Source organism: Centrocercus urophasianus, unplaced genomic scaffold (assembly GCF_019232065.1).
Source record: "Centrocercus urophasianus isolate 14NV4802_14NV808 unplaced genomic scaffold, USGS_Curo_1.0 seq_12, whole genome shotgun sequence".
Classification (NCBI taxonomy): Eukaryota; Metazoa; Chordata; class Aves; order Galliformes; family Phasianidae; genus Centrocercus; species Centrocercus urophasianus.
In genome coordinates, this window is record NW_024884364.1 from 31,553,264 (window position 1) to 31,579,651 (window position 26,388).

General features: G+C 36.1%; 1 protein-coding gene across 4 annotated transcripts in view; it reads right to left on the bottom strand.

Moving 5' to 3' along the window:
• Positions 1-26,388, bottom strand: part of BRWD1 (bromodomain and WD repeat domain containing 1) — a 52,166-nt gene that overhangs the window by 2,681 nt on the left and 23,097 nt on the right. The window contains exons 20-40 of one of the 4 annotated variants that reach the window (XM_042809636.1): positions 25,516-25,609; positions 24,611-24,751; positions 22,638-22,723; positions 21,616-21,811; positions 20,419-20,535; positions 20,223-20,330; positions 19,717-19,841; positions 19,527-19,609; positions 18,984-19,095; positions 16,165-16,226; positions 13,906-14,061; positions 13,577-13,697; positions 12,252-12,377; positions 11,568-11,646; positions 10,319-10,363; positions 8,896-9,039; positions 7,507-7,659; positions 7,055-7,224; positions 5,198-5,433; positions 3,968-4,153; positions 2,408-3,382 (exon numbers count right to left, since the gene is read on the bottom strand). In XM_042809636.1, coding sequence (XP_042665570.1) covers positions 2,408-3,382; positions 3,968-4,153; positions 5,198-5,433; positions 7,055-7,224; positions 7,507-7,659; positions 8,896-9,039; positions 10,319-10,363; positions 11,568-11,646; positions 12,252-12,377; positions 13,577-13,697; positions 13,906-14,061; positions 16,165-16,226; positions 18,984-19,095; positions 19,527-19,609; positions 19,717-19,841; positions 20,223-20,330; positions 20,419-20,535; positions 21,616-21,811; positions 22,638-22,723; positions 24,611-24,751; positions 25,516-25,609 — 3,515 coding nt within the window. Of the gene's footprint in view, positions 1-2,407; positions 3,383-3,967; positions 4,157-5,197; positions 5,437-7,054; positions 7,225-7,506; positions 7,660-8,895; positions 9,040-10,318; positions 10,364-11,567; positions 11,647-12,251; positions 12,378-13,576; positions 13,698-13,905; positions 14,062-16,164; positions 16,227-18,983; positions 19,096-19,526; positions 19,610-19,716; positions 19,842-20,222; positions 20,331-20,418; positions 20,536-21,615; positions 21,812-22,637; positions 22,724-24,610; positions 24,752-25,515; positions 25,610-26,388 lie in introns of all 4 variants that reach the window. The other 3 variants (XM_042809635.1, XM_042809634.1, XM_042809633.1) reach the window with 3 other exon arrangements.

The following is a 26,388-nucleotide window of genomic DNA, read 5'->3' on the forward strand; positions in this document are numbered from 1 at the left end:
GCTATTCAGAGACTGTCTGAGACAAACTCCAGTGAGGTTCAGTGCCTGGCTCCTTCTGGCCAGACTACTGTGTTCAGCATTGTTACAAATCATTCAGGCTCCTTCCTCAGCATACCACCTGTGAAGTTAAGATAGGACAACATTTTTCCTCAACTCTGTAAAGAAAAAAATGCCATGAAGATGTACTCTAAAAGACTAGATAAAAAACAGCTCTACCATGACAAATTGTTTGTTTTTTTAAACATTTCAGCAGCTAATTCATGAGACTGAATGAAAGACTGAAGGACAGTAACATCACATTCTGCACAAGATAGACTTTACGTAACACACTACCAAACTATTAAACTTGTACAACCTGTACTTTGTACACAATCTCAAATTGGCAGTAAATTTGAATAAAGCTTTATTTTATTTTAACTTAAAGCTTCTTACTAGAATTAAAATCCACTCTGGAGTAACTGCAACATTCCCATACATCACAGTAATAAAAGACACAAGTTTACTGCAACTACATTAGAGTATCATGCATTAAATGCTGCAAAGGTACAGATTGTACAGACAGGGAGGATCAAATAAAGAACTCCATTAGCCACAACGTAAGATCTACACGAAAACATTTACAAGACAGACACCAAGATATAAAGGTCTCATCCATCCAGTTTACTGTTGTGACAAGCAGTCCTGTAGTACATGCTATCAAACTTTAAACGTGGGAGTCCAGGCAGCAATACTGGATAGGAATATCACATACACAGTCTCTTATGCACAGCCAAATATCCAAATGAATTTATGTTCTATAAATACTAAAGTATTTAAATAAAAGCATATGTATACTCCAACAGTATACAAATAATAGCTTCTACAAGTACAAACCTGCTAAGTTTCTTATTTACAAGTAACAGCCTCTTCAAGAGAGAGTAATACATGTGCCTGTTGGTAAATCACAGTAAACTAGGCTGTGCTAATAACATGCCTGCTACACCCCTTAACAGCTGAGGAGCAAAATGAGCTAGAGAACATCTGCCAACACAGAAAATAGCTATGTGACTGCCTGTGGTGGTATGCCAAATTAGAGGGTAGAAAAACTGAAGTATCAAATACACGTTTTAGTGTAAATGTTCACAGCTATTAATCAGTTCTATTAATCAATTCATATTGATTAATAGACAACTAACAGTTCAACAGAACCACATGGGAACCACTAACTCCACAAGTAAAGAAAACTGAATACCCAAAAGCTACTTATTATCAAGAGCATTGCACAGGACAATGATATACTCCTCATTCACATAAAAGCAGGTCTCCAATTCAGTCCTACATCTTTAACTGCCTTGGCTCTGTATATATCAGGTCTTTCTCTTGATTTTTAAAACATGCTCTCCAAAATCACATCCAAACCTAAAACATTGGTAATCCAAAAATCTGGGAAAAGCCAGTCTAAGCTTTAGAACATTACCATCACAGCATCAAAATGCATCTCTACTTTGAAAAGCATGCTACGTATCACTGACAATAAAAGCACAGAATGGCCTGGGTTGGAAGGGACCTCAAGAACCATGACACTCCAGCCCCCCTGCCACATGCAGGGCCACCAGCCTCCCCATTTAATACTAAACCAGGCTGCCCAGGGCCCCATCCAACCTGGCCTTGAACACCTACAAGGACAGGGCATCCACAACCTCTCTGGCAGCCTGTGCCAGCACCTCACAACTCCCTCTGTAACGAACTAAAGAAAATCCAAAAGACAAATCAAGTTAAAGATTCCAGTATATGCCATGGAAATAAAAATAATTCAGACGTTATCAAATTCATTTTGAAAGACTACAAAATTACTTGAAAATAAATCTGCTTTAGCACAGAAATTCTGAACACAAAAAGGCAATAATAAAAAGTAAGAACTATCACTTCATACAGAAACTCATAGATTATCATTATTGAAATTCTTAAAACAAGGAGCAGACTGACCAAAGTGAACAAATTCCTCCTTTTGAGATACCCTGAACTTCACACAAGACCATTCATATATATTCCCTAATATATATGCATAGAGAAGGAAGTGCTGATTAAATATGAAACAGTAGTAACTTAATGACTTTTTCATAGACAAATGTAAACCCTGAATTGCTCAAGAACTTTCAGCATTCATCACTAATTCTAAATACTGAAAAACTGCCACTGCGAAACAAATAATTTCCTCAGTGCTGTTTTGGTGACCTCCCAGTTCCACAGTCAGCATCACCCCGTCTTCCAGTTCACCTGCTGATTTCTAGTTCTTGTTTTAGAACAGGGAACACTATACACTTCATAGAGTCCAAATCTCTCCATTCATTACCCATACTAAAATCTACCTAGTCAGTATATGAGGTTAAGATGCATTAACTCAAAATTAAAAATAATTTTTTTTTACCTTTTCTAAAGATCTTTGTTTTTCCTTTTCTCTTCCTCTTTTTCGTTTTTGAAGAAGCGTCAAAATAATTACTGTGATTAGAATTTGTTTCAGATTCTGTATCAGAAGAGTCATTGAAATCAGCACCAGGTCCAGAATTAGGGCTCGCTGTAATTCTACATGGCACCAAGGTTTCTGAAACAACACTTCTCCCATCCTGTCTGTCCTCTGTTTCAGATTCTCCTGTGTCCTCCAAATCACTTAAGACTTTTGCTTTTTTTATAGGTGCAACAAGGTGCAGACCAAACAATTTTCTGGCATTCCACCTATCTGATTCAGAACACGCTTCATCCTCGGAGTTGCTCACAACAAACTTATTTGCAGGCACTGACTGCTCAGCTTTCTGACTGCTCCCATCCTCCGAATTATGGCTTTTGGAGTCATCCTCTGAAAAGCCTTGTGTAGGACTCCTCGTTTCAGGAGACGCAGAAAGAGCTGTCCCTCGTAACTGCCTATGGCCATTGCTTTGCCAGGTTTTCTGTTTCATCTGCATATCTGTCTCAGAATCTGAACTTTCATTTTCAGACTCACTAACGAATTTTCTTCGTGCAGCAGATGAAGTAGGTAGAGAAGGAACTTTCCTCTTGCTGAGCTGCTCTTCCGGTTCCTTTTCACTTTCAGACTTCAAACCTGCATCATCCTCAGACCCCTCCAGTAACATTCGCCTGGCTGCAGCTGAGGCATTTCGGTGAGGCAGTTTTCTGTTTTTGCATCCAATACCAATACTTTCTGAGCTTGAAACCTCTTCTTCCACATCACTCATTAGTCTTAACTTAGTAGCAGCCACAGTAGCACTTCTGCGTGGGATTTTCCTATGTCTCCCTGTACTATTACTCAGAGTCTCGGATGTCATCACTGAAGTATTTTCAAAATCACTTTCATACAACCTTTTCCTGACAGCTTTTCTTGTATTCCCATTCTCCTGGGGAAGTGTACCTGTGAAGCAGAAGAGGGATTAAAGTCTTATGTTCAAGAGTAGTCGCTTTTTCAGCTTTCAAATCTGGAACAGGTTCAATCCACAGACATGACAAACAGAGCACATCCCCCTAGTAGTAAGTAGATTTTGTTATCTGGCAAGAAAAAATATTTAGCTATATTGCAGAATCACATAATGGCCTGGGTTGAAAAGGACCTTAAAGACCAACTAGTTTCATGGATGCCCAGAGCCACGTCCAACCTTCATATCATGAATTTTGGATTCACTCCAGTTTTCTGAAAACTGCTTTATAGTTTTAGTGCTTCTACTTTAAGAAACAAAGCACTTCAAGAGAAGCTCTCTCAGTAAACTCTTGGCTTCAGCCCTCCCTACCCTAAGTACTGGAGAAAAAAAAAAAAAAAAGGAAATATTCAGAAAGCAGCATTTTGAGAGCAAAAGATCTACTAGCAATCAAACAAATAGTATTACAACACACAACAGTTAAAAAATACTAATTACAATTAGTTTTCTATGGATGTACATGTATATATACACACACACACCTGGCTCATGGGCCATCCAGAAGACAATTACTCCAATCTTACCTATTTGCTTTCTTTGAGCAGCTTGATTTCTGGTTACCCTACAACTGATGTTCTTTCTTCTACATACACCATTGTGTAGTGGAGGTGACACAAGAGCCACAGAGCTTTCTTTGCTCTCTTCTGAGCTCTCTTCTGTAGAGGATGAAGAGGATGTAGATGAAGCTAAAGAACCTTCTACTTCACTTTCTGCTAAAAAAACAAATCCTTGATTAGAATATTGAGCAGTTAGTTTTAACTTAGGAAGTGCATTTTTTGCTCATGCAGGAAATCTTATTTCCTCACAATTTTATCTAACAGTATGCTTTCTCTCATGTCTTAATCTCTAGCATATATGAGATGATAGTTCCACAAAATATACAACTCCACATTCATGAGGTGTCTGGTAATAAGTTTAAGTGGACGTGTTTAAGTCTCAAATAAAATAGCAACTATGTTATCTGAAAACATCTCTAAGAGAGAAGCACCTTAAAATTGAAATATTTGCCAAATCTCTTTTACCAGGATTAGTATCCTTGCTCTCTGAAAGAAACTGAAGTTTCACCAATGTAAAGTTTAGGGAGGAAAAAAAAAAAAAAAAGAGGAAAGATTTTATGACTCTGGAAACTTAATCTAATATACATAGGTGTATAACCTTTATTTTATATCAAATGCACCATGTTTTCTTCTGAAGTAAGAGGCATTCATACACTACAACCACTTTCCTATAACAGCAGCTTGAAATGAAGAATTCTAGTACTGTATTTGATTTAAGAGCATTAAGTCATAAAGGTTTGTATGTCAACTTACCAGTCCTACTCACTCAGCTTTGCTTTCAATCTCCATACAAAGCTGTAGTAAAGGACTGTCTGTTTGACTGCAAAATAGATGCATAATGCAGCCAAGGCAGCTCTGTGTCAAAGTAAACTATGGGAGCAATAGATTCCTTCTTAGGAATACATTTTTTTCATTAATGAAATTAATCAACTGCATTCTATGAGATTTTACAGCAGAATATTCTTCAGTACACAGAACTTTTTATTAGTAAGTAAAAATACACAGAGATCTGTACTGCCTGAAATGCAAAGTGCATAAGAATGTTGTCTGAAGTTTTTGCATTGTTCAAGTTTACATTTTTAATTCAGAATACAGTTGGCAAATAGAGCAATTATAAAGGGAAAAGAAACATTAGTAGGCAATGTGTAGATAAGACAAAGACGAAAACCCTCATTTGGAACAGATTTCATTGATTACCTGATGACAACGTTGAACGGTTTGTTAGTGTTGTAGATCTAGCTTTTCCATTCCTTTCAAAGGATGTCAGGCATGCAGAATCAGAGGACTCTCCAGATGAACTATGGTTGTAATTGCTAGCATTTGTCTTATGGCTTGCAACACAGGCTGCTCTGCTTGAGGTAGGTTGACTAAAAGAATCTTCCTGTTCAGATTCAATTTTTGCCTGAGACTTTAATGGTTTCTGCTTTATATTTCTACTGAAAAGGGAAAGGAGTAGAAGCAACATAGCTTGTAAAACTACTAAAAAAAGCCACAGACAGTTAAGTATTTTAAAAGTAATTTTCTCTGAAAGCTTAATTAACCATACACCATGTGATCTTATATTTACACAAGGCTAGTTAGTTTTGTAATCTAGTATGGTTTGGGACAGTTTTAATTTTGATGAAGTATTAACTGTGTTTATTAATATAATAGCCTATGCTCCTCATAAAGTTAAACAAGAAAAGACATTATCTCTAAAAAAAAAAAAAAAAAGTAACACTAAATACCTTCTATACCTATGTCATCCTATTGTTGCAATCTGTTGGTAAACAACAGCCTCAACCTCTGCTGAACTCAGTCTCTTGTTAGCTGCACATCAATCCCAAAGTATGTGATATGCATACTATTATGCCATTATAAATTGAGTTCCAGGAACGTGATGAAACAGCATCTTTCAAGAGTTTGTTGTCTAAAATGCATGTTTGGAGAGCAGCTCACCAATTACATTCTTCCTTAAAATACATTCTAGAGTGCTACGCTCAGTCCTATTTGATCACAGTAAATTCACAATGTTCTAGATGGGAAAGGGCACGCATTACACATAAGCAATGCAGAGGCTACTAGGCAAAAGAGCATCGCTTATTTTTACATTCAGAACTACTCTTTTGTCAGTTTGTTGCTTACAACCCAAAGTTTTCAGATATTTTAGAGACCTATGAGACACATATGCTCTCCTGCATAATAGTTTAACAACAAACACTCTCCAAGAATTCCCAAAGATTCAGTCTTGCAAAGCACCACTGAACTGTAAACAAGTCACATACAGGCTCTTCAGAGAGGAAAAATAGTGGTGTTTCAAAGGAAGATTCCTGCCTACTGCTGTGTATTTGTAACATCATTAAACTGTTTTGCTAGAAAACACTGAGAACCCAAGAAAAATACCAAGTAAAACTACAAGTTCATCATCAGATATGCTTACAGTGTAATCCAACATTTATGCACAGAAGAATAAAGACAACTATGTCAGAAGGGTATTCTTCTAATTTTATTCTTAAAACTGTATTACTGTCCCTTCACTATCAGACAAATAAGGCCAGAGAGAGTGGGAGAAAACCATATGCTCAATTCCAACAATCTACACGTTTGTTTTTGTATTTTGTATTATGTTTCACTTAATCCCATATGCTGATTAACAATACAAAAGTAAATCATATCAACCAGAAAAGAGCAGATTGCTACAGCAATTAAAAAAAATTTAAGTTCCATAGGATTAAATTGCTTGTGCATATAGTAAGATAACTAATATATACGCAGCAAGAACATGTTTTATTATTCCAGTCAGATTATCTAGTCAGAGTAAAAGTTCATTTTCTCACTGAATTATTTAGAATTAAGCATAAACAAAAAAAAAAATCCCTGTTCTATACTTCAATCCCTTCCCCATTCCACAGGCAACTTTACACTACCACAGAACTTCCTTTAAGCACGTTTATCTTACTCTGCAAGAGAAGTAATCCCAACAATTATTGAGTTAGCTAGCTAGCCACTTCATAAAACAATTGTTCTGTTCTGACTAAATATGACAGTGAATGTGGTCAGTTCATAATTTGTTACCTGGGCATTTTGGTAGGATGCTGCACTGAGCTTTGACTCTGAATTCTTCTAGCGTATCTCTGGTTTCTTCGTATCTTTTCATTCTGCTTCTGACCATTTTTGAAATCTGAAACAATTCTCCGTATTTTCTCTTCAAATAGTGCTGACAATCTCAAGGTCATACTATAAATCTGAGGAAGTAGTTTATGTCAGTAACAGAACCTTTCACCCAAGACTAACATCTCTAAAATCAGAAATCATACAGGAAAAAAAAAGAAATGTTTTGTACGATGTACTTTAGTGCTATGTAAGACATCAGCAGAGATACAAATGTTTTGTTGCACTTCTCACCATTACCACTTACCACCATCATTAACCAGAAATTTTACTGAAATATTGAAAAATAAAAATTTCTCCAAGATAACACCAAACTGGATTATGAGTAGTGTAAAACTCCCAATAGTAACATCTACCTTTGATTTTTTGTTTGGAGTATAAGACTTTGCATTACTAAATATTAGTCTTATATCTTTGCACAGTTCCATTGGAGTGTCATAATTTCCAGCTTCCAGAGTTTCTTTCACTGTACCAAAGTCCATTGGAGTGTCTATAATATGTCTGTAGTCCTAGATAAAGCATAAAAAAAAAAAAGCAGTTCAAGAAGTTGTTAGAGGAAAAAACAATCATCTTGAATTTTATCTATAGAATTCAACAGGAACTAAGATCATCTTAACCACTGGCTCAAGAAACAAGTACTTACCACAGCAGAAAGCTGAGCTTCTGCTGAAACTACTTGATTTAAAGCCTCCACTTCGTTACGTCTTATAACGTATATTTTCAAGATAATCTTCAGAATTTGTTAAATATCATGATGTGATACAACACCACATACCTGCACATACATTTCTTCAGTTTCTTTTCTCCCAATTTACCTCAATAGCAACTATTTTGTAACAATAACATGTCAGGCAACTGTATTACTGCTAATCAAAATGAGAAAAAAAAGACTGTAATAGATCTGCCTGTAATCCTTTCACTAATGCCCTTTACAATGAGAAACTGATCTTGTTTAAATTTAAAACAAGAGACTGAACTCCACAATTGTCTTTTTCTCTTCTAAATGAGGAGTTTTAGAAACTTCCAAAATATTTTCAATACCTGAAATGAGACCCAAACTCAAGATGTGAAGATGGTACGAAAAAAAGTTGCGTAATTGTTAAAACATTTATATGTCTTTTCCCCCATAGGAGCTTGTTCTCTTTTTTCCTAAAAACCAAATAAAGATCTCGAAACCAATACTGCTACATAAGGTTTTCAGCAACAAAATAATTTACTGATGTGGAAGAGGGACCACCAGAGCATTAAGATGCTCTAAGACACATCAGCAGAAAATACAAAACAGATTGGATAGAATCCATACTTCAGATGCACACGTGAACCAAGACCTATGATGCTTCCAGTCTAGACAGAACAAAGAGAAGACGGATTCCCAAAACATGCAGATGACAGCAAAGGCAATAGTGCCAACAGCAACAATGGGGTAGCAAGAAAACAATGCAACAAGTAAGGAGTTCACACTGACTGATCTGTTTGCCTATTTTAGTTTCATCCTTCATGTTAACATTACATGCAAAACAGGTAACTCATTTAAACTATCAAGGTGTTCGTAGACACAGCTCCACAATTGTTCTGTGCTGTGTTTATATTTTGGTATATCTCATCTCGATGAAGATAAGCATCAATGGTTGAGAATTGAAACAAAAAAAAGAACAAGTCCAAGAGAAACGTGGAGGTTTTATTGTACCAAACGCTAAAAGAAAGAAACAATTTTTATATCTTACAAGGTTAATGGAACAACTTACAGGATACTGGTCCAAATCAACTGGCTGCCTAAAAGGTTCAGAATCTTCACACTGGAATATTAAATTCACAAGCTCCATGCACTGTTTTTTCCAGCAGTTTTCATCATAGCCATTTTTCATGCTTTTTCCTCTTTTCCCCCGTCCCTTGAAAAAAAGCCAGGAAAAAACATTATTGAAAAGCTGCCTGAAAAACTGCACAGAAAACTTCTAACTGGGATTATTTCAGAATCACAGCATCAATCACAGAATCACAGAGGTTGGAAGAAATCTCTGGAGATCACCTAGTTCAACCCCCTGCTAAAGCAGGTTCCCTGCAGTAGGTTGCACAGGAAAGCAACCAGGTGGGTTTGAAATATCTTCAGAGAAGGATATTCCACCACCTCTCTGGCCAGCCTGTTCCAGTGCTCTGTCATCCTCACAGTAAAAAAGTTCCTCCTCGTGTTAATATGGCGCTTCCTGTATTCCTGTTTCTGCATGTTGCTCCTTGCTCTACTGCTGCACACCACTGAAAAGAGTTTGTCCCCATCAACTTAACTACCATATTATAGATAGTTGTAAGCATTGATAAGTTCCTATCTCAATCTTCTCTTCCGTAGGCTGAAGAGTCCCAGGTCTCAGCTTGGAGCATCCCCCTTACAAGGAACTGCTCCTAATTATCTTTGTGGCCCTCCACTGGACTTCCTCTAGGATATCCCTGTCTGGGAATCCCAGAACAGGACACAGCACTCCACACCCGGCCTCAACCAGGGCAGAGCAGAGAGGGAGGATCACCTCCCCTGATCTGCTGGCCATGCTCTTGTTTTTAAAACGTGCCCCAGGATACCACTGGCCTTCCAGGGCACAAAGGCACACTGTATCAGAAAAACGCACCTCTAAACCACATGCAAAAATGCACTTCCAGATATTGTTAACAAAACAACTAGCAGCTTTCTTTCCCTAATGTTTATTAATAAACTGACAAATCATAATTTTTTTTTGCATTTCAAGTTGTTGTCTTGAGGTGGGTTTTTTTTTTTAGTACCAAAAAGCACACAAAAATATCTCCTTATCAGTCTTCCAAAGAAAGAAATCTGGATAATATACGCTGTTAAAATGCTTTGGTTTTTTTTTTTCCTGAGCATCTCAGCTGATGAATATTTTCACTTCAGTATCAGCCAGATAATTGAAAGCTGTCAATACTGAACAGCATTGATATCAAAATCATGAGAAAGATTCTCTTTGACTATTATATGGAACAAGTATAGGTGTGTTAAAACAGCAATGAACTATTTATGAAAAGCATTTATTTCTTTTTACTGTCAGGGAAAAAAAATGTTTGTTACAAAACAAAGCATCAGTCCCACAGTATTTCAATACAGCCTGCTAAACAATTTTTCCCAGCAAACTTGAATTGGGTATATACAGGAAAGGTTAGCCAACTCACTTTTCTTCTTCTATATGATGTTCTTGGACGGCATTTTTCATCATCCTGCACAAAAATAAAGGTTATTTATTTTTTTCCATAAATAATTTTTATGTAATTCTGTGCTCAAATTATTATTAAACCTTATATCATGGTTGAAATAGACTTTTAATCTTACTTTTCTTCAGTTGGACAAGAAATGAGCATGTCAAAAACACAGCACAGTGTGTTATGGAAAGTAAGATTCTATTGACATCCCACCACTGGAGGCTCCTACTTGAACTCCTGTCCATAGTATACAGGAAAAACGCCAAATAGAAATTGCAACTGGAAGATACCCACCTACTTTGAGAACTTCAATGACAGAATATCAACAGTAAATCAACTGACAAACATTACAACTTTCTGCATTTTGCTTGTCCTGAATTTGGGGCAAAGAAATCTTTCTGATCAAGTTACCTCTGGTAAAAAGAAAAGCTTTACAACGCCAAAGTACTAAGATGACACTGAAGTAGCCAGACAGCTCAATGTAATGCCTTTCCTACAATATTAACCTCCAAGGGAAAGGAGTCACTCTGCAACTTTTTGAAGCCTTGCTGAATTAGAAATTAAAATGCAAAAAAAGATCAGATTGGGCTGTTTGGGGTATGCTGTCAGTAAACATGCAACACTGAACACAAGAACTGTTCTGCATTGACTGCTAGCTGTAGTTTTAAGGTAAATATGTTTCATTGAATCTTCATAGAAGCACATAATGCTAATGTATGATTCATAGTTGCGTGCACAGGAATTCAGTGTTTACCAACCTTCAGCATTTACTACTGCCTAAGTGACAGTTTTAGCTTTAGAAATAACCAAGGATACAGATAATTAAAAATACAAGGAAAGACAGCTATTCATACACTCTTGAAATATTTATATTACATTACTACATAGTAACATGCTTTAAAAACATCACAAAAACACAGAATTGTTCTATTTAATGGCCATAGTCCTAGCACAAAGTTTCTTGTTATACTTCTGAACAAGTACAAACAATTCATGTTCTCAATTAAAGCATTTCCCCACATCATCTCTCACTTCCCTGATATATTCAGTCATCTCTCAGCTGTGCAAATGTACACATACAAGATACACATACAAGGACCTCTATTTAAAAAAAAAAAAAAAAAAAAACACCAAGCAATTTTGCCATGAATACTTGAAGGGGAGTGCTATTTTCTTACCACTGCAGATGCATTACTGCAATTACTCATATGAAAAAGCTTACCAGATCATCAGCATCAAGACAATCTTGTTCATCATCTGTTGTGCTACACAGGTCAAAAATGTTTGTACAGTCTTGATCGCTGTAATGCAATTAAACCTCTTGTTACTATAATATCAAACACAGCTACCACTTCCTAGAAAGACAAACCCAGGCACAACCAAAAGCTACAAAACTGGAAGCAAGTAACAACAATCTGAAGTAATAAACACCATAAGGTGTTTTTTTTTTTAATCACTAAAGTAATGTTAAATATGGAAATCTGCTGCATTTTAGAACTAGTGAGCCAAGCAGGGTGAAATTAGCATTAGGAATTTGATCTACTGAAATTAGACTGCCTACACCAACTTCAAAATAAACCTCCCAACTGAACTCAAGTCAGGCACGCTGCAACAAGAATTTCTGCATGGGCTTACATTACCGACTGATCTACTTTCAAGTCAAGTGACATCTTCATACTGTACACACCAGTAAAAAAATCAAATCTCTATATCAACATACATTCCAATATTTTCCAGGTAATAAAACACTCGTGAAGAATTACATATCTGTCCTGCAGTGCACTGAAAAAGATTAATAAATCAAAAGAACTAAATTCTTAATAAAGGGATCTTAAAGGTGTTTACATTCCCCCACAATTTTAGAGCACAAGCATTCAAGCACTATGTAAGGTAAAATACCACTCACTTGATAAACTTCAAGAGCTGCGTAGTGATCTTCTTTGCAGCTCTAGCAATAGCACTCCCAGGTTCATTGAAGGTCCTGGCATTGCTTTCAATGTACCTTACTTCCCAAACCAATGCAGAGATTCTCCTTAAAATTAAACAACATTGCACCTTTAATAATAAGCTGAAAAACTACAAATACTTTCTCATTAATTATCTGTCCTAATGTAGATAAACATCTCTTACTCTAATATTCATGACACCTGTCTCCAGGTTTTCACTCATCAAAGCGTGTTCACATATACCACACAGAAGCAATTCACAGAAGTAATTCAAGGAAGCAAAATCAACAGTGCACATCTTTGTTAAGTCATTTTCCTATTTGTTATTGACAAGAAATTCGCAGCAAGTTTGCAAAGTTCTGTAAAGGTTTGGTTTCTTTTTTAAAATTAATTCAACTAGCCTATTAAATGCCAGCATTTAATACCACTGAATTATGAAATTCCATTGAACTAAGGGAACTGAGAATCACAAATTCCAAGGATTCCTTAAAAATCCATGCATTTTTAAAAGGCTATCTTGACCACCTCTGTGGAAAACTCCTGTCAAGTGGTGTAAATTGTGTACTATATTATTAAATAAAAACAGGAATAAAAACAAGACACAAGCAACAGAAAAAAAAAATGACAAGAAGTCTGGTCTAAACACATTTTTAAGTGTACCTCAGCCATGATGTCTGCAAAATACCTTGCTCTGAGACCAACTCACCAGTCACACATCCCCTCCCTCTGTAAAGAAGAGATTTGTAGAAACCGCTACAAACTAACATTACAGAAGTGAGCTAACACAATTACACAGCTTTTTGTGATTAAGTTTATAAAGGACTATAGAATATGAAAGCCATACTCCAGGTTTTCAGTTCCTCATCTCAGAATTTCAAACCATTCCCCAAGCCATCATTTCAGTCTCACTGAGGAAGAAAACAAGTACTGACATCTCTTCATTTTATTTACAGACATGCTGAGCACAAATCCAGATGATCAACATCCTTAAATTTGTTAGAAGTATGGATATGTTGCACATCAGAACTTATCAACCCCACACTTAATGTCAGCATTAACTCTGGAAACTGTATCAATATAGGCTGAAATCAATTTCCTTAAGAACTAAAAGAACTAAAAAGAATGTTAAAAATTAACATTGCTACAAAACACATAACAAATTTGGGTACTAGACTGTTGGTTTTCGAAATGTTTATTAAAAAAGACAACCAAAAAACGTTTAGATCTTCTCACAGTGTACAAACGTAAGGCCGTGCTCCGTCTTGTTTCTGCTGCTGGTACTAACCTGTAAAATCGATTGGCCAGTCTTGTTCGAATAGTGTTCAGGTCTGTTGGGTAAGCAATCACGGTACAGTACTTGGGATATGTACACAGGTCAACTGGACCAGCAAAAGCTGCTGAAATGTCTGTTAAGAAACAGCAAAGTTAACGGCGCTATTTACAGACGTTTGTGTGTGAAAACTGAACCAGCCATTTAATTGGTTTGTAAAACCACCCTCGATAAAACCAATGATGTACCAAAACATAAATAGTTGAGCACAAATACAGTGGGAGAACTGGCCTGTAAATCTAACTCCAGGAGCAAACTACCTAAAAGTGAGAGGACATTCTCACCAAGAGTCAGAAGTTGGTCGATACCGCAGATAATCCGCTCACAAGCTTCATCGCGGGATCGCATCCCCCACTCCCCTTCCTCGGGCTTGTACAGTAGCTTCTCCATTTCTTCAAAAGTCACAGAAACACTAGCTCCTAATTCTTCAGGCTGATCAACTGAAGAGTGATAACAAAAAGGAAAGTGTGAGTAGTGAGAACACAAAAGAGAAATTGTTAAATATTTAAAACCATACGAGTATTTAGTAAGCGTATCTGAGAAAAACATACTTTGCCTTGAGTTTGATACTAAAAGCATGGGGAAAATACATAAAATAGCCAAAAGGTGTCCTTTATTCCCCTTTTCTGCAATTCTGAATTTCCAGGTCTTCATTTATTCTCTTGATTTAAGCACCAGTCTAAAAAGACGACCTCACTCAGAAGAGTTACTTGCACACTTTCGTTTTAAATGTGCGGTTCACATAGGATCCTAACTTAGTTTACTGAGTTTATTACTTCAAGCATTAAACACATGTAAGACAGGCAATATATTTTGTGATGTCCTTCCTGGTACACTAACTGTAACCTTAACAGTGGTTTTTTTTTCAGTATTTCTTTTGAACATGGCAGATTAAATTAATTTCAAAACAATAAGAAGTAGCAGACGTAAAACTGTGATGGATGGCTCCATGGAGTCACATTTACAAAGCTTAATGCAATCCAGCTAACACAGAGTAAACAGAACACATTACACCTCTGTGTATCCTTCCCCTCAACTCTACAGATTGTTTTTTTTCAGTCTGTTTCTGGATTTCTTTTGTTAGAAGCTAACATCCTCATTTAGTTTGAGCACTTGAAAAGGACCAAGATCATGAAGGTTCCTGATCACACAGTGATCTTCAGTCCATCTTTGTGTTGAATAGGACAACTGGAACAGCAGATAAAATTCAGCAATATGAAGCATGTAGGCTTATAGCTAGAAACCAGAAATAGGAGCTTCCATTAGCATCTGAGAGTCTCTCAGTTAAAAATAAAAACAAGAAAGATAAGGTCATTGCTAGCATGCCGATGACTGTAATCCACAGATATGCCACAGACAATTCTAAAACACATTTCAGCTGCAGCTGTTGCAGAGACAAAAAATAAAAGCAAAGCAATTGAATGAGTTTAGTATGGGTCTTCAAAGTTTACAAAAAGCACTAATTTTTTTCCTTCGGCCAAACAGGTAACGATGGCCCCAAATCTTTATTCACTACTGCATTTACAGTGCTATTTATGGAATGCATTCACCAGATCTCAAGGAATTAGAAGAAAATGTGCTGTATGTTTGAAGGAGGCAGATTTTGGCAAATAAGAAAATAGTTTTTCAATCAAACCTAGGAAGAAAAAAAACTAAAACAATCTTGCTGACTGAAATCTTTATACATTTTAGTTTGCACAAAACAGGTGATTTCATGTTTCCATTTCAGACAGTTTTGCAGCATTTGTTATCACAAGATATGACTGAAGCAGCCAGACCACACTTGGAAGATTAGGAAGTCAGTTTAATATTGAGAACATCCATGTGTGTGCAACATAATGGTATTTAGAGGACAAAACACTATATACACAATAGGCTACACACACACACACACACACACACACACACACACACACAGCATTAACTTTTCTGCCATTTAGGAAATAGCCTATTTTCTATGAAAGGCAATAAAGAAAATTAATATCCTTTAAACAAGTTATTCAGTAACTACTTTGTCCTCCCATCCTGCTGCTGGTATCAACAAGCTTTGGAAAACTGAATTGAAGACGACAAATCAGGAATACAGTTACTCCATTTACAATTAATTTGAGTTTTACCACAAAACCTATACAAGCAGCCTTTTTAAAGTATAAACAATAAAGATTTACTGACTGGAAAACTTATTTATATTCATTCTAATTCTTATACGTACCATAATGCAAACTAGTTGGTTTTTTTTTTGTTTTTTTTTTTAAAGTTGCGATGTCAAGTTGCTGGAAGTCAAAACTTGACTTCCAGCAGTAGCAGGTTTTATTGTATATGCCAGAGAGATCCGTATTTCAAGTATTTCCTTCAAAACTATTTTAGAAGATGGAAAGTTTCAGGGTGAAGAAGTAAAATCTAGATATATCAAAGACATTTTACTAACACTGAAGTGAGACTGTCCTACAAGAATCATTTCAGGTGCACTACCTGCACGTAGCAAAGGATCCATGAAGAGGAAGAAGCACATTAACTGCTCTGTTCAGAGAGTTTCTACTTACCATTATCAGATATTGGTTCCATGTCCCATGGACTAAGCTTCTCAACCTCACCATTGTCCCATCTGATTCACCAAGTTAAAAAGAAAATAGAAACACACAAGTTAACATTAACCTTAAGTTGAAAGCATTTCTTCCAAGCATATTTAAAGAAATTCTTCATCATTTGCTATTTTTGACCTTAGTAAAATATACTGTGGTTACATATATATATATATATATATAAAAACAAAATTATTGGTTAGGAATCAACTGTCAACACTGCAGAAAAGGAAACAGGATTTAAGAAGAATTCCAAATTAAAATTGAGCATGTCCTCTTGGCCATATGCAACTTACCCAATATAAAAATCAATATTATAATGATCAGATCAAGAAGCTGATTTAAAAAAATAAGCCAGACACTTGGAAAAACAAGGTAACATAATCAAAGGGAAGCTACCAGAAAAACAAGGAGAAGCAACCCCCAGCCACAACAACACAATGACTCAGAGAAAGGAAGAATAAAAACTGAGTTATATGGCATATTAACTTCTCATTAATTAAGGCTTACCACATTAAGACAAAGAGAAGACTAAAATGTAGAAACTAAAGTAACAGGAAGCAAAAACAGAGCTGATATTAACAGATTACCTGCACATTCACTGATATTGTACTATCTGATAGGAACATTCTCATATGCTTTTATTAACAGCAAAACTACCAACAGATTTTAGTATTTCAAATATAAGAAGTGTACTTCTGGATTCAGCCTAATACCCCCACTGGTCCCACTAGACTAGTAATTTCTCTATTTGAAACTATCAGTAGGAGGCCATATAATCCTGGTACAAAACCATTCTACTCGTTCAACATATGATAACGAAATTCCTCTGGGCATTCAGTGAATACATCCCAGATTATTTCCTTCAGCATCTGTTTTCATTTAACATTCATAGTCTGCTAATACTGCCTGGTTCTGTCAGAACCTCAATCTCTCTTTTGCTCCCTATACTTCAGCTAACTTTCAACACAAGTATTTGTTCCAGCGCAGCGTTATCTTAGTTAACATCTTTTGAAGAGAGATCATTTCAAGGGCTTCTTTTAAAAAACAGGAACTGCAGTCAAGTACATCAGACTGCAGTTCACCAATTTCCCTCCGAACCATCCAACTGTAGCACAGGTTGCAACTTCACCAGAAGTTTCAAATTAGAGTTCCTCAAATGCCTGGTTTCCATGCTGAATATGGCAGAACTTCATAATAAAACTGCCCAGCAAGATCAAAGTAAACTAATCATCACAGTCCCTTCCCATAAACACCACAAACCCCAGAACCAGGGACTGAAGAAAAAAAAAAAAAAAAAACATTTGGCTGTCAGACTAGGAATGCATCTTACAGAAACCTGGGATAAAATCAAGCTCAGTACAGGAAGCCTTGAATCATTTACTGACATCTCATGTATTGCTAGCGTGACTTCATTTCTGAGGACCATGAAAAAACATCCCATTAACAGCTCAACACTGTAAAAAAAGCTTTATCTTTGCAGAAGTTCAGGGTGACTTGTCAGCAAGACTCTCTGAACCTTCTTAGTACTGACTGCTTCCTGGTAAAGGTACAGGTTAGGGAGCTCACAGATCTAGCAAACAACCAAAACTTTTCCAGCATTTTCTGCTTGATGCAAGATGCCATCTCTAAAAATAGAAATAGGAGCAGGCACCCTGAACCACAACAGTGATGCAAAAGCTGTTCTTTAGAAGGCCAACACCTCCCTAAGCTTCTTACCAGCCCAAGAATAAGCATCTGACTCAAGTCAAAATGAAGCAGAAATTCCTCTACCAGAATGGAAACCTTACTACTTACTTCCACAGGAAGCATCTCCTTTGGAAGAATGATGTTTTAACGAGAAGTATTTTCTGTCATATGTGATGGAAGTGAGTTCAGAATGGACACAGAACTGAAGACAACTAGCAGGTTTGCAGTTCCCAGGAAGTAGTCCAACTACTATGCTTTAAGTTTGATACTGAAGTTTCTGCCTTTTCTATTTAAGCAGGCCTTTTCCCCTTGCAGTATTACCCTTGGATTTGCTCAACCTTGCCATGTTCTGAAGAACAAACTTGACAATATATGCCTTCACCAATACAGTATTACCTCCTGACAAGCATGCTGGTCAAAGGGATTTGTCTATCTGAGGTAGCATTGGGTTAATTATGCTATCTGCAGTTATCTTGCTAAATGTAACCCAAAGATGAAATGCAGGACAAACTGCAAGCAGAACCTACATAGTAGCAAACATAGCTAAATACTAGTAGGCAACAGACTTGTTCTGTCTTCACATACACACAGCAAGCATACAGCTACGCTTAGAAACTGACATAATTTACACAAGGCTCAAGTGATTGCATACAATCACATTATACTCATATTTGCTCTCGTGGATAGTAATGTGAAAAGACAGAAGAGTGAGAAATTTAAGCGTAAGAATTACGATCTCAACAAAAAAGATTCAGCACGCCCCATCCAAAACCAATTATGACTGAAGATTAATAATTTATATACGTGGGAAATTGCATTGCTTGCTTCATGGAAGAGATTAAGTAGCAGTTGTTAGAGAAGATGACACGGTCAAAGAAGTCAAGAGCTTATTTTATCATGTTATCCTTCATTAAAAAGTTGCTTAAAATTATTACATATTCACACTGTGCTAGATTAGATACCATTCAGAAGTGGTAACATGGCCAATAAAATCATTTCAACAACTTATACGTTCTTATACCAAGAGGCTAGCTAAGTAAAAGGCAATTCACACTACTACCATTAGAAGTGTAAAATCCTTTTATACTTACTTAACACTGTAACACTGAAAGTGACTATCTGGATATTGAGGCTGATATGGTTCTTGACCCAACACTGTTCCAAACCACCATGCATCATCAATAATGGATCGGAACCTGTCAGCTAGAGGAAAAAAAATTCTGCTCGCGTATTTTACTAACAAGAGTTATTTAGCTATGCTTCTTCTGTATGTCATTAACACATTTTTGATCAGTGGATTTCAGCTTACAGATCTAAAAATACTGACACTCGGATAAAAGATGAAACAATAGATTATGCCAAGAAGTGCTAAATCTCTTTGCTACTTAAATATAAAGCAAGAAAAGACAACACTAGAATGCGATTTTGTGTTTTGAAGACTTATCTTTGAGCTATGGTAGACCCTCCAAAATGCTTACTAATGCTACTAGTGGTTTCAAATTTCAAACAGGCAGACCAACCTTATCTAACAGAGAGCCCTTTGAAATTACAAGCAAACAGCACCTAAAGCCTCCAGTAATGATACATTTCTTATTTCAAAAGCATTCTATCAAAAATGTAGAAAATACACTTACAAGCTTGCCAGTTCCTTTGCCGTGCTTCATCATAGAACTGACGTAATATAAGGAAGTCAATAACATCTGGCATATCATGGTATCTAGATTAAGAAAAATACCCTTTCAGGTGTGTACCTTAGGGCTTTAGGAAGGAAGCTTAAATAAATACATTTTTCAGAACTTTTCAAGAAAATATAGATGCACGTACTTGATGGAAAATGATTTGTCAGTATGTTTTCCGGTGGCATGATCTATAAAGGCAAGCTTGAGGCAACACAATGTGGGAGGACCAACCTCATACCTAATTCCAACAATTTTTACCAGCTCCTGATCCTACAGGGAAGAACAAACAGATTCAGAAAGTATTCCCAACTGGACTATGCACAGAACTATTAGTTTAATAACAGTTGACTGAATATTGTATTAAGTAAATATTATATCCACATACAAAATGACAACAATACTGAAACCATATTTGAGATTTCCGTGGAAGACAGCCTGTTAGACTTAGCAATATGAAAACAGCTATTCGCATTCAGGATTCCCACAGGAAACTTCAAAACTATTTTGGTAAGTGAACACAGTTTTCCCCTCGTTTTCATACTAAAGCATTAAGATAAATGGCATAACCTCAGAAATTAATATTTTAAAACTAGTGCAGCACAACCCATATTCACAGCGTTGAAACCCAGACCATGTTCAATGCAGACCCACCCTAAGCACTACTTTTCTCCAAGGCTCCTTGTGTGGATTCAGTTCATAAATGTTATTTCTTCTAACTGCTTCAATGTAAGCTTCATGTCCTTGTCGAAAATATATTACCTTAAAAAAGTAAAAATAAAACAAAAAGTGTTATAGAAATATGTAAGCAGAACTAGCATTTGAAGGAGATTTTAACAAATATTCTTACCTCATCACCCATCTGAGGAACAAAGGGAGATCTTCGAAGAGCTGTGTCTGTTATCCAAACAGGAGGATGCCAATCATACGACAGTTCTGAATTTACTGACTGCGTTGGTGTATTAGCCTGTAAATTTAACAGATGTCAAAAGTAGACATGACAGACATATTGCTGACATGACATCAAAACAACAATCTGGCAGACAAAAGCTTAGGATATGAAAGACTAACGTGCATTTCCAAAACCCGCTAGCCAAATTCCTTCAAGGCTTTCCTCAAGTTGTATCTGCAGTACTCATGCTAATCATTTTATTCCTACTTGAAGGCCTGAGTGAGCAGCATAACTATTTTACAACTCTCAAGAGAATCAAAGCCTTATAGTTCAGATGGAATCCTCAGTGCCCAATAAAAATCTTACAAAGATGCAAGAAATCATCTGAAGATGGAAAGTTATGAGAGTGATTAGAGAGTTATTTAAAGCTTTGGCTTTCTTCCCCCAAATAGTTCATGGTTATGTATAATTTCAATTTATATACTTGTCAACAAACATCCTCAATTAATTCCATTCTGAAGACAGATTAAGTTAACCCTGCTCATCAAGCTTATCATAAAAGAGAGATAAAACAAAACTCTAATATCAGAAGTGACTGCATAATTAAATAAATCAACTACTTGTTTAATAAATATACATATTGAAAGAGTTTAAAACGATTTAGATAAATTTTTGGAATCAAGAGAGGATAGAAAGAAAAATGGCCACAAAAATTCTGGTAACTCAAAAAATAACTTAAAAACTTAAGTATATAAAAGATAATTATTTAAACACAAGTAGAAACAGTCCCCATAAATACAGTAACTATGTCTCCCGAGTTTCTCAAACAATATACTAATTAAAACCAGACTCCATTACAGGGTTTTTGTCTATTATTCTGTACAATTATTTAATAATCATGTTTCCCCCTCTTTGACCATTTTTCTGAACACTTTTTGTTTTAAATGAAAAAAGGATTTCATTTGGAGTGCAGATGAATCAGTACATATCTTGGACATGAAATGTTCTCAAATTTTTAAAGGAAGCCTTTACGTAGGGATAATAATATCAGTGTCCAACCGCAATAGCCACTACTTCAGGATTTTCCAGTGAAGAGGCCTAAAACCTAAAGTGAGCAATCTAGTAGAAAGTGAATAGAGTAAGGAAATTGCATACCCCCTCCTGCTTTTTCGGTCTGGGCTTTTTTCTCCTTTTTCTCCTCCTTCGCTTTGGAGGAGATGATTTCCCAGCTGACACTTCATCTTCTGAGGTACTGCAGTACCTGACAGCTTTCCGCCGAGAGGTCCGGACAGGAGGCTGCAGGTTAATCCCTGCATCAGCAATCCAGTCAGAGTACCTGCTTGAAGAATCACTGACCACGACGAGGGTGTCACAGGGAATACAAATACAGAATCGAGTTGTCAGTATTTTAAGAGTAGTCTATTCTTAGACAAACACCTCCTGATATAGATTATCATGGAAAGCAGTATCATAAGAACTAAAGCTATCTTTTTTCCCCCCCAATAATTATTTGATACTGTATGTAATTTTCTGGAAAGACAGTAATTTAAATTGTGCTTTCCAGAGAAAAGTTGTCTGGTGAATTCTAAAGTTCACAACTTTTTTGAATAAAAGCCATCCCTAACAAAACAGTTAGAAATAGAATTCAGAAAACTGAATTCTTTAAAAACAGTTCTACAGATCTCACAGGTTCAACTTGCTTTTGGATACTCATACTTTTCACTTCTGCTACTAGAGAGTTCTAGAAAGAATATTCAGAAAGTCATATTAAGATCAGTTAAAAAAATACATCTATAACTTCTGTTCTAAATAAAATTATGAAGTTACTCATCAAAATTAAGATTTTGTTGTTTTCAACCAATCAATCTTAAGAGCAAGCAACTGACAGTTGCTAGGTTCTCAAAAAATGAATAAAATCTGATTTACTTTTTTTTTTTTTTTTTAAAAAAAAAAAAAAACAGCTAGCAGAAAAAAAACCCAACAAGCTAAAGTATTAGAAACTACATTAAGAGAGAAAAACATTTGATGACAGTAAATAACGATGCAACGCAACACTGCCATACAGTCACCAACAAACCATTATTACATATGAATCACACTAGAACTTTCATACAACTTTAACCTGCCAAAACCACACTGAAACTCAAAAGTAAAGGCTGGGAGTTGTTTGCTTTTACCTAGAGCTAAAAGTGTTGCTTTTCCTATCACTTCTCCACTCTTCCTCCTCTTCAGATGAGCCAGAGCCCTCACTTTCTTCAGCTTCCTGAATGGAAAAATAGACAAGACTCAAACCAAAACGTCCTCACAACACTTTTTATTGGTCCTAAACATAAAACATTCTCCACTCACAATCTAACCTGGATGGTTAGGAAGAAATCTGGTAGAATGGAATTTAAAGAAGTAATTTCCTGTCACTTCCTTTACTTCAACTAAGCACATTAACCTCAGGACTGCACTATTAATCACTAACTCCTAGATGTTCACTCCTATTTTATTAGCCGAGTGTGGCTCTACCAGCTGTAACCAGTCTGCACAAAGCAACACATCCTTCTACCACATGGCAACACTGTTGTCTTGGTTTTTTTATTTATTTTTTTTTTTTAACTAATTTAAGTTCACATTGCTTATCAGAATTAGCTGGCTGATTTCCATTGTGCTGAATTTCAGACTGACGATGCTGTAATTAGAGCATGTAGAACTTAGAATAAAGTCTGCCCAGCTAGAACAGAAAGGAAGAATTCAATGATTGCAAAAGGAACAAGTCAAGGAAAGCTATCAGGTCTTTCATCCACACACAACATAGGTATATTCAGTTACAGGAGTAGCATTTCTGTAATATTTTTCTTTTATTACTATTATTTGCAAGTTAGAATCAGGTGATTTTTCTGATTTTAGTACGAAGCGATTACACAGTACTAATTAGGTATATAATTAAATGCAGAACTAAGAAATCCAGGTATATCAAAATATATTACAAGTAATTTCCTGCTGTTAAACATCTACATTAACTTCATGTGAAGAATTGTTTTCCATAACTGCAGTGACTAAATACAATGCATTGATACGTCCCCAGCTGTATACTATCAAACAACCAAAACAGGTTTGACTTGCACTCTCAAGTTTAATACTGCCTGGATTAGTCCAACTGATAACGTCTGTCAGTCCTTCAGAGCAAGTTTCCCCATTAAGACCAATACTTTTCCACGTACACAGATGAGTATTTGAATTAAACAAACAACACCCACAACCTATTTTCACGTTTAACATCAAAATGTATTTTCGTATTGTTTTTTTTTTTTGTTATACTTCCATAATAAGAGATTCCAAAAATTGATTTCTGCCATAATTATGTCATTCTGCCATAAGTAATTTGCCTAATAATGTTGCAAACTGGGAAACAAAAAGCACTGAAAGCTGGATATCAGAAGTTTCACTTCAAAAATATTTAAGTTTGTGAAGCATTTACTAGACATTTGCACATAACTCACTTACTGCTGCCTGAGTGCTTGAAATTTGTCAGGTGGCAGATGCCTCCTGTCAGCTCCCTTTCTACTCTACTACCAAAATAAGAAAAACCTGAACTTTTTATTGAACTGTTTATTATTCTTCTAGCAAGACAAGAGTCCTTTTTCAGAGAAAAATCATTGTACAGGAGCATTATCTTAGCTCCTGAACATCTCCATTCACCATTCTCCATTAGCAGAACAGGAAACCAGTCCAACAAGTTTGACTTTGTCAGCCCTTTCCCCTTTTGAAACTATTTCCTTGTGTGCAAAGCAAATCAACTTCTGGTGTACACACAGATTTCAAAGGTTTTTGCAGAGGAACAGTTAAAGAAAACCATCACAACTCCAAATCTCAGTTTAAGTCCAATCTCAGCAATATATCAGGGTTTTGCCTGTCTGTGGGTTTGATTAAGAAGATTCTCAACAAACATAGTTTAGAAATGTCTAAACTGACAGGACAGATTATCATCATTTAGGCAACAAACAGTGCTTGAGAAGTACTACAGTTTCTGCAAGCATTACTGTTGTTACCATAAATGTTGTCCCTGGTAGAAGAGGGGTTTTGTTTTAAGAAAGAAGTTACAATGCTATGAAACTACACTTAAGCAACTTAAATTCAAAGTACTGAAATCAAGAGAACTCACCTGCTCTATCAAACCAAAGCAGTCATCTCTCTCCTCATCAGAAGAATCAAGCTGTTCAATGTTGTTCCGTGTTCGGTAATTCGGGTATTTCCGTCTATGCAGTCTACGTTTAGACTGTATTATCGAAGACTCAGAGTCACTCTGAGTTATTTAGGAAGAACAAAGAGTCATTACACAGGAATATGCCATGGCAAACATTTTTATGAGGCTCAACGGTATCTAAAAGTACCGACTAACGCAACACTTGAGATGGCTTACACAAATTTACAGAATCAAGAACTGAAATCCTTGCCTCCTCCCAATTATGGGAATTGTGCAGTATAGTTCTTGCCTCAAGTTGCTCATCAAGCTGTTCTGTACTATAAAACACAGTGAATTAGGCCACAACCTCACAAAACTAGCCCAATAGCTATCTTTCCTTCTTACTGACCACTTCCAAAAAACTGACAATGAAAAAAGTATTCAAAGTAGAGCAACTGTGAAAGCTTATCAAACACAAAACATTGTTATCTAAAGTAAAAACAGCACAGAATCACAACATAGCCTTAAATTTGAAGAATTATAGATCTTGAACACTTTCACACACATCTCCTCAATGCTTTCTCATCGACCTGCACAACTGCCTTTCAGCTCTTAACTGCGGTAAAACCAAAATGGCCTGAACACAACCCTGTCTTCATAAATTCTACTAAATACCCTTGATGAAAAGAGGCAAAACTGAAATTAAAAAAATGAAATCTAGGTGTTGACAAAAGTGGAACAAACTTTGTCCTGCAATAAATGAAAGCTCAATCACCAGGAACCTTTGAATACCAAACCTGCAGAAATGTCTGCTTTCTTTGTTTGCAGCATGACTTCTCCCAAAACTATGCAGAACACCAGTTTTCCTAGAAGTTGCTGCATACCTTTTCTGATGACTGGAATGACTTCCTTCTCTTCTCTGACTGGTAAAGATCTCTCTCTTCTTCCCCTTTCGCAATTCGGTATTTTTCCTGCTTCCTACAAGGAAGTCATGAAAGCATAATGCTTCATCTCTTTCAACGATACTGAATCAAACAATCTATTCTCTTAAAAAAAAAAACAAACTATGTAAAAAGCCCTAGCATCTACTTCTACGTCATTAATTCCAGACCTGTATTATTGTTCAAATGCCTACAACAGAAGTCCTCTGACCTTCAGAAAAAGTAAGAAAGTTGGATATCACAAGACTTCCTCAAAAAAATATCAGAATGTAACAAACTGCTTCAACTCTATTTTTTAATTTAACGTTCTCTCCTTCGCAATCATTCTACATCCAAGTATTCAAGGCTGAAAGTCTTTCAAAAACTTCTTCAGAAACGTGGCAGTACATATGGCTGTATCATAAGAAAAATATATTTACATATATTATTTCTCCTTTTCACAGACAGCACTTTTCAATGCAAGCTAATTACTTCTGCAGTGAACAATTTCTGTTGTTCTGAAGTTTACAGTACAAATCTTGCTGCGAATGTATCAAGAGTTCTGTTTGCTTCTTGTCTTAACACACTGCCCTCCCATAGTCTCATAAAAGCATAATTTCTCCAAACTCTTTCAAATATGCAAACTTTACCTGCACCTCCCTTTCTTTTGGAAAAAGCAAAAATCTTAGATATTTGTCTTTTAAGAGAACTCAAAGTACTGAAATAAAATACGGGAGAATCATTCTTATTAAACTAATTTTCCATTCATCTCATTGAATGGAGTTTACAATTAAAAGCCTGAAGCACAGCTGTCCATTCAATTATTTCAATTCATAC